The 8,975-nt window shown below is 35.0% G+C and overlaps 1 protein-coding gene across 2 annotated transcripts; it reads left to right on the plus strand.

Annotated features, from left to right (window-relative positions):
- The first annotated feature begins 1,792 nt into the window (after positions 1-1,792).
- LOC110915496 (serine/threonine-protein kinase STY17) lies at positions 1,793-8,143 on the plus strand. 2 transcript variants are annotated; one of them, XR_002579002.2, is made up of 16 exons: positions 1,793-2,255; positions 2,921-3,035; positions 3,275-3,372; positions 3,591-3,710; positions 4,449-4,503; positions 4,588-4,698; positions 4,785-4,835; positions 4,914-5,095; positions 5,177-5,284; positions 5,401-5,474; positions 6,451-6,626; positions 6,692-6,787; positions 6,925-7,021; positions 7,332-7,385; positions 7,626-7,760; positions 7,847-8,143. XR_002579002.2 is itself a non-coding variant. In XM_022160210.2 (16 exons), exons 1-16 carry the CDS (start codon positions 2,065-2,067, stop codon positions 7,922-7,924), a joined length of 1,725 nt encoding a protein of 574 aa, XP_022015902.1. In that variant the 5' UTR covers positions 1,793-2,064; the 3' UTR covers positions 7,925-8,143. The 2 variants fall into 2 exon arrangements, 1 of the variants encoding a protein (XP_022015902.1); XM_022160210.2 differs by having other exon boundaries at positions 6,941-7,021.
- Positions 8,144-8,975: the final 832 nt, after the last annotated feature.

Consider the following 8,975-nt stretch of genomic DNA (forward strand, 5'->3'; position numbering starts at 1 on the left):
GGTCATGGATTACTAGTATATATAAATTAAGAGAAAAGGATTGCGATTTATAGTGTGAAAGAGTAATAAGGAAAGAAGATATCAACTCTCATCAAGAGTAACAAGGTGTTCCATTAGTAAATGCAAAACCTTTAAACACCTAAGATTATAAGGAGGATGTCTTGGGTTCAAGTCTTAGTGATGACATGAATAAAACAAATTTGCCGTAAAAAGAACTTGCATTAAACTATAATTCACGGGATAAAATTAGCTCAAATGATTCATATTTATTTTATCGTTTGAACCTCCCTTGGATTGTTAGTCTTGTAGTTTTTGTAAAATACAATACCGATAGTTTCTTTCATAACATTTGGTATAGAAAAGAACAGTCATTAAATATATACATATATTACCACATTGGGACTTTATTAATACGTATTTTTTCTACGCCTATGCGTATTTAAAGCAAAATATTTGTTATATTTAAAAATATCACTAGAGCCAGAAAAGGTCATTGATTAGATCATCATACTTTTGAATTATAGTGAATAAACTTATACCACCAAGTACAATTGGATAATAATATATACATATATTGAGAGAATAAATATACAGTCCAACATACTCCACCAAGTACAATGAATTTCTTTTGAAAATAAGGCATTACGACAAAAGAAGTGAGCTGTTTGGATATAAAATACATGGGGATGATTATTTTGAGAATGTTAAATAATGCGAGAAACGTGATAACAAAAACAATCACGGTTTCTTTTTTATTTTTTCTTAAGGTTCTCGAAACATATAAATTTAGGGGCTGTTCGGTAGCATCTGAATGGTCATTAAGAGGCTACCTCTTAAAGGAACTATTAAGAATTTTACCAATGAGAATGTAGAAGAATGTAACATGTCATGATTTACCATTCAGATGTTACCTCTTGACCATTCAGACTTGAGGTTACCTCTTATTCATTCAAAGGTTTTAAACCATTAGGTAGCATCTGAATGGTTATTAAGAGACTACCAAACAGACTCTTAATTTCTAATAATGTAGGGAAAGATGCCTCCACTCACCCAAAAATGTTAAAAATGCTACGTTTTTCTTCCTTATAATATGGAAACAAACCATTCAAATTTGAAACTAAAACGCCTTTAGACCTAGTTTTATCTACTTTTCTTTTAAATTTCACATTAAAAAAAGTTATTACGCAATGTTAAAATTATCTAAAAATAACTGTCAACTTAAAAGAGCATCACGATAAACCTCTTATTCATAAAAAAACAAATCTCTAAAACATAATGCACTATTTTAAAACTTACTATAAAAATCCACATAGCTTATAAAATCTTAGACTATCCGTAGTGGAGGTTTTTTTGACGTTTTTCCCAAAAAAACGCCCTATCAGTTTTTAATTAAAAAAAAATTCAGTAATCATTTGATGGGCATTATACCATAACACCCATTTTAAACAAATGTCCCATTGCTGATTTGACCACCACATAACAGATCATGCCCAAAGATGAGGCATTATCTTCATTTACCACTACACATGGTCTTAGAATATGAAAGAGATATATAAAAAGCCATTACCACTTTGGTAGGGTGGTCAAGAGTTTTCCCTAAGTGATTTCTTCTGTGAGAAATGCAGGGTTCGACTCCACCCAGAGTAGTTTGTTCGAAATGGGGGGCTGGACCTTAGGGGGGTCCAAGGATCGAACTCGAAAGGTGGACGTATTTCGTTAAAGGTGCTTTCCGCTGAGCCATTAAAAAAATCTAATTTAAAACGAACACATTTATTTATAGTCGAATTGAGGTGGTCCATAATCCATTTACCAATTTAAAACCAACACATTTATTTATAGTCGAATTGAGGTGGTCCATAATCCTTATGCCAAGATAAGCATTAAACTAGTCAGCTAGAAACGAGAATCCGAATCATAAACCGGGGCGGGCCCCACCACCTCAACTAGCTCCGCCGTATCGCCGCTAGGTCACACGCTCAACAACCGTTACCTTACTTCAATTAATAACAAACTTTTAACCAGCAGATCTCTCACCGCAAAATTCCGATTCTGGCAACACCGTCGATGGCGATGGAAGACAACGAAAGCTGCGGCAGCAGAGCGGTGGAATCGCCGAAAAAGAGCAAACAACGACGCCAGAAACTGGAGGTGTTTAACGACGTTCTCACTCGATTGTACGATATGAATTATGAAGATACTCAACAGGCTGATTTCGAAGATCAGCTATGGAATCACTTCAATCGCCTTCCTCCTAGGTATTCAATCTCTTTCAATTCAGTATTTATTTTGTAATTTGATCATAATTTTGTTAGTAATGAGACGAGTGATATGTAGCAAGTGATATTAGGTTTTGTGAATCGATGTGTGTACTTGTTTAATCAATCTGTTTCAATTCAGTGTTTAATTTGTAATTTGCAATTTGTAATATGATCGTGTTGAAATGAGACGAGTGATAAGTAGTGAGTGAAATTAGGTTTTGTGAATTGACAAGACGTAAGTAGTGTTGGTACTATTGATGTGTGTACTTGTTTAATCAATCTGTTTCAATTCAGTGTTTATTATGTAATATGTAATTTGATTGTGTTTTTATTAGAAATGAGACAAGTGATGAGTAGTAAGTGATATCAGGTTTTGCGAATTGGTGTTGTTTAATGATGCGGCATACGTAATGTTATTAGTTTTATGTTTCTCTGAGTTGACTGATTTTTGAAGAGCTTGTGGTTATCAATCTGTTTCAATGCAACATGTAATTTGATTGTGTTTTTGTTAGAAATGAAACGAGGGATGAGTAGTAAGCGAAATTAGGTTTTGCGAATTGGTGTTGTTAAATGATGTGATTGTGGCGTACGGAATGTTGTTTAACCTATTGTTTATGTGATGTGAGTGATTTTTGAAGAGTGTGTGTGGTTGTTGGTGACAGATATGCGTTGGATGTGAACGTGGAGAGAGCGGAGGATGTGATCACGCATAAAAGAGTTTTGCAGATGGCTGAAGACCCTGTTAATAGACCTGCATTTGAAGTCAGATTAGTGCAGGTAAAAGTTTAAGTGTGAAGTTTGTTTTTATATCTGTTATGGCTTCTGTTTTGAGTTTTAGGGAGTTTATAATTGGTGAAATGATAGCCAAAGAAAACGTATGTGGTTTTACAGTACTCTGGTGAAGGGTGGTTATAAGTTTAATGTTACTTCTGTGTTAAAAGTTTGCAGGTTGCTTTCTTGATTATCTTTTGATGTATATTGTTACTTCTGTCTTATGCAAGGAATATTTTATATAGGTTCATCCTACCTCAGATGGGAATACACCTGATGTGGACAGTGTGGATTTGTCAATAAAAGAAGATGCTCAAAGTACTTCGACTTACAATAGAAGCGGGTATCGTTACAAGACAAATATTTGTGTTCTTGTTTGCCTTACTGTTTATTTCTGTGGTTGTTTCTCTTTTTACTTGATAGTTTAAAGGCTGTTTGATTTCTGAAAAGATGGATCTCATTGTTATTTATATATGCTAGATTTCCATTAGGTTTCGTTTCTAACTTATTGTTCTTCCTTGTGCTATTCTCCATCTCTCCATTGATTTATGCTTTCTTTAGATTGCATCCCCCACCATCTTTTGGTTCAGCACAAAATCTTGAAGAGCGTGCAAGTAAAGCCACTAGACATTCAGATGGTTATACCGCTGATGATCTGAATACAACTTCAGTGTCTTCTAGGTAATCTGTTTCTAACTCTTGAACTTTTCAAACTTGCAAATACCAGCTATAGTACTCAAGAAACAATAGAGCTTGTAACACCATATTGTTTAATTGTTCACAATTTATTAAAGTGCCATTCATATATGCTATCTTTGACCCTTTCTACTTCTTATTGGTCTAAAACATTATTACTAAACCGCATGTTTCATTCATAGTTGTTAATAGCGAGCATAGCGCCCGCTATAGCAAATAGCGTAGCGTAGCGCTCATGTGTCGCTATATAGCTGGTAGCGACAAATAGCGGTAAATAGCGTAGCGCTCATGTGTCGCTAAACCTGAAATAGCGTCCTCTATTTGATCGCTATCGCTACGTAGCGTATAGGTAGCTTGTCGCTATCGTCCGCTATTCGCTATTGACAACTATGGTTTCATTGACCCCTGCTTTCAGTTTTTATTGAACAACTCTAATTTCATAAATAGTATGATTTTATGAGTTATGTATTACAGCGTCGTCATATAGGTCTTACATACCAAGTGGTGTAAATTTAAGCAATTGTTCTTATAATCATGTCACTACTCACTTGCCTTTTGTTGCTGATTTGTATTTATTTATTCAAGATGATATTTCACCAATTTATTTTCTACTGATTTTGCCTACTGCTTGTCAACTTATTTACCAAATTGTGTAACGAGTCTTTTTAAGTTATTATAAAACAATGACCTGCTAATTGTACATTCAAAATCGGATTGACACAGGCCTATGCATGAGATCACTTTTTCAACGATCGACAGACCAAAACTCCTGAGTCAGGTATTGAAAGTCTCAGTCTTTTCAATAACTAAAACTACAGTATTATGTTCAATAATATTGAAATTTGATACAAAAATTCTGCAGTTGACTTCTTTACTTTCCGAGGCTGGATTAAACATTCAAGAAGCACACGCTTTCTCCACTGCTGATGGCTTCTCATTGGATGTCTTTGTTGTTGACGGATGGCCGCACGAGGTACGATCTTATCCATCTCGACTCTCGAGCAATATGTTTGAATATCAAAACACATTTGTGTGCTGATTTGTTTAGGCAAATTTTAGGAAACGGAACAGCTCAAAAATGCAATAGCAAAGGAGATAATGAAGGCTAAGGTAGTTACTTTTCAACATTCCGTGGTGTTTTGCAACATTAACATTTATGTAGTTAAGTAGTTTACATCTTCTCTGCAGGGGGAAGCTCATAACGACAAAAAATCTTCATCCACTAGTTGCAAAAATATTCCAACATCAAGTGAACCCATGGTGTCAAATGATCATGTAAAAATACCTACTGATGGAACTGATGTATGGGAAATTGATGCAAAGCTGCTGAAATTCGAAAATAAAGTCGCATCTGGCACCTTTGGCGATCTGTAGGTGGTCGAAACTCAAAAGCTAAACTTAGTTCCGGACCTGAGAAAAATCTTGGCTTTAATATTTTGTATTTTTATTAGGTATAAAGGCACATATTGTAGTCAAGAAGTGGCTATTAAAGTTCTTAAACCAGAACGAATAGATGCAGATATGCTAAGAGAATTCTCTCAGGAAGTATTTATTATGAGGTTTGATTTTATTTTATCATTCAAGTAATTGCCAATTTTATTCATTTATAATGCCATAAGATTCTGGATTTGTTGACAATTTATTTATATTTTCTCTGTTTTTCATTTCTTGGCAGGAAGATAAGACATAAGAATGTTGTTCAATTTATTGGAGCATGTACAGAACCTACAAAACTCTGCATAGTAACTGGTAACAAGATTAGTTTTAAAGGCTTTCTCATATATTGGCAGTTGAGTCGGAGGCTAGTTTGTGATGACATCACTGAACCATATTCAATTTACATGTTTTGAGTTGCATTTAATTTTGTTGCTGTTATGTTATACACTGTACATTGATAAATCCGTAAAAAATGTTATGGTTAAAAATAGGGGTGAGCAGAAAACCGAAATAACCGAACCAAAATAACCAAACCGCACAAAAAACCAAAAAAAAACTGAAAAAAACCAACCCGAAATTTATGGTTTGGTTTTGTATTTTATGAAAACCGAACCAAATCAAACCGGATAACCTAAAAAATCATTTTTTAATGTTTGTTATATATTGATTTAGGAATTATTAATATTAATTTTATTCTTGAATGTTAAGTATTTATAAGAAAAACATCAACATGTTTATTTATCTTTGAAATGATTTATCCCTTGCCTACAAGAAATAACAAAATTTTACATAAAAGTTAAATGATTTTCTAAGTATTATATAAGAAAATGTCTTGATAAAAACTTTGGAGAAACATAAAAATAGATTAGAAGGGTAGGTTTATGTGAACAATATTAATTAAAAAGGTTAAATATAATAACTTAAATGTAAACATCTAAGAAAGATTCTTAAATACTGGATTATGCCTTTTAGTTTTGAATCATACGTAATTTTCCAAAAACCGAACCGAACCGAACCGTTGCTATAACTGAAAAAACCGAAACTGGACGGTTTTAAAAAATCGTAAACTAAACCGAACCGAACCGTTCACACCCCTAGTTAAAAATGTAAATAATATCTGAAAAGGGTATATGGCTCTTTTCAATGGGACCTGATCACTTGCATTTTATTATGCAAGATTACTGTGAATTCATACATTTTTTTTCTAGGTGACAGGTCATCATCATTATTTTTATTATTTTGTATTTAATTTAGTGAGAATAGCGCTAATGTTTCTTTTTCTCATCAGAGTTCATGGCACAAGGGAGCATATATAACTTTCTGCACAAGCAAAATGGTTCATTTAAGCTTCCTTTGTTACTGAAGATAGCAATCGATATATCCAAAGGCATGAGTTACCTGCATCAAAACAATATTATCCACAGAGACTTGAAAACCGCCAATCTTCTAATGGATGAGCACGACGTAAGAGTTACCTTATTTTCTCTTTATATTGCCGTCCTTTTGTTTTAATTAATCTTATTGGACAGGTTGTGAAAGTTGCTGATTTCGGAGTTGCAAGGGTGCAGACTGAATCTGGAGTAATGACGGCAGAAACCGGAACATACAGGTGGATGGCACCCGAGGTATGACTATGTTTATAACTTTACATATGCGCTGTTTATGAATTTTGAATGCTCCGTTATTACATCACTGTGTTCATGACGTCCTGCTCGTTTATCTTTTATAAAGTTTTTCATTTGTGGGCTTGTTTTATTAACAGTTGTTATGAATTGAAGGTTATCGAGCACAAACCGTATGATCATAAAGCTGATGTGTTCAGTTTCGCGATAGTGCTATGGGAGCTTCTAACAGGCGAAGTTAGTGACTTCCTAAACACCCCAGCAAGTTTATATACAATCATTAAAACTTAGAAGTACTTTTTATCTATCAGATCTATTTGATGAAAACAAACTTTACGCAGTGGCATTTTCGTAATTAAAGCAAATACAGATTGTTATCACAGGTGAATACACTATATGTGAACATATAGTGTATTAATCGCCGAATACAAATAAACACCGATGTGTTAAACATTACAGTATATTAACGTGGCAACATTTTTGTAATTAACGTAAAACGTGTTCACATTTTTAGTTCTCATTTTTATTATGTTTCTCAATTTTTTAGGTTCCCTATTCATACTTAACACCATTACAAGCAGCAGTTGGTGTGGTACAACAGGTAATCTTTTAACTCTCTTTGTTTAACTGAAATCACCAACCGTTGTTCACATGGTTAAAAGATTCTTAAGTAACACAGAGGATCTCTAGGATCAAAATCTATATCTTGAACAAACGGGTTCATTTTTTATTTTTTTAATAATTTATGGGACTTTCATTATGGAAAAACAAATCAGGACTAAAGCATCTATTCAACAAGAGTATATGTTTTCCAACAATTTTCGTTAAACGAAACCTGCAGGGTTTACGGCCTACAATCCCGAAGCAGACTCATCCCAAGCTGGCAGAACTGCTCGAGTGTTGCTGGCGACATGACCCGACACTGAGACCCAACTTCACTGAAATTCTAGACAAATTAAAGCATTTAGCAAAAGAGGTATGAACATCTTGAACACAGATACACCTTTATTTTTCAATTATCAAATAAAAAGTAGTATGAACGAAATGTAATGATGTGAACAGGTTGGTAACGGAGGGGAGGGGCAGAAGGACAAATCACTTGGCGGATTTTTCTCGAGTTTTAAGAAGGGGCATCACTAAAATAGATGCAGTACAAATTCCAGTGATTGTTGTTTTTTCCAAGAAATATTTACTTGTTCCTGATGATGACTTGTGTTCCTGAGTTGGATACATAAATTAAATTAGACGCAGTCTAAGACGGACCGGACTAATTTAAGACGAGTGATTAGTTGCATTGGTCTTTTAGATGCATACATATTGAACGATTTGATCATTTTACTCGGTTTGTTTTTATATGAAGCATTGCTCATAGAGGGAGGTCGTGGTTGCCATGTGGCTATGAACGTAACGAGTAGTCGTTCTCGTTTAGACTAGTCTTTGGTCGTTCCCTTTGAATATTCCAAGAATGGAAAACGAGCTTGATGTATGAAAACGAGCATTGATTGCATTTGAAAGATGGGGTTTGTGTATGGATTCAAAACATTTGCAACCGAATCACAGCTAGTGCAAGTATGGATGGTATAAATGGCCGGACCTGCAGCCAATCAGCGTGCGTTAGGCTCTATCCATACAATTACTACAATGATCAATCGTGCAGGGGAAAAGTACACAAGGACAGTGACATGTAGCCAATCAGCGTGCGTCATTCACTACTCTACGATCCCCACTAACGATTGATGACAGACTGGACAACAAGTACACTCGGCAGGCTATGTGGCAACAAACACCGTGCGCCAACATCCCTTTACACCTGCAGACACTACTTGTCGTGTCAGAGAGGACAAACTAGATATTCCTTGTTGACGACGTCCGGTCTAAGGCCCATCAACCCATCTCCTCCACACTCTTCGGCTATAAATAGCAACCTTCAAACACATGTTTAAGGATTGACTCTCTCACTCTCTCACAATTAACACACACCCATTTATCCTCTCTAAATGAATACTTATTCTCACGTCGGATGATGGTTACTCTCCTCCTCGTAACGAGTTTCACGGTGTTATTTGTTTTGTAGATTCTCTCTTAAGACATCACCGGTCATTGATTAGAAGAGTTAAGGATTAACCCCTTGTAGAGACGACTTCCTTGGTTCCAACTCCGCGCAGATAGAACCAGTATTTCTTCATGGGTG

This window comes from Helianthus annuus, chromosome 16 (assembly GCF_002127325.2).
Source record: "Helianthus annuus cultivar XRQ/B chromosome 16, HanXRQr2.0-SUNRISE, whole genome shotgun sequence".
Classification (NCBI taxonomy): domain Eukaryota; kingdom Viridiplantae; phylum Streptophyta; class Magnoliopsida; order Asterales; family Asteraceae; genus Helianthus; species Helianthus annuus.

What these genes read in the sequence shown, in the direction of transcription:
- LOC110915496 (XM_022160210.2), top strand. Translation starts at nt 2,065, where the DNA reads ATGGCGATGGAAGACAACGAAAGCTGCGGCAGCAGAGCGGTGGAATCG. An exon ending in AAAACTCTGCATAGTAACTG is followed by an intron (nt 5,475 to 6,450) that starts GTAACAAGATTA and finishes TTTTCTCATCAG; the next exon opens with AGTTCATGGCACAAGGGAGC. An exon ending in TAAAGCATTTAGCAAAAGAG is followed by an intron (nt 7,761 to 7,846) that starts GTATGAACATCT and finishes TGATGTGAACAG; the next exon opens with GTTGGTAACGGAGGGGAGGG.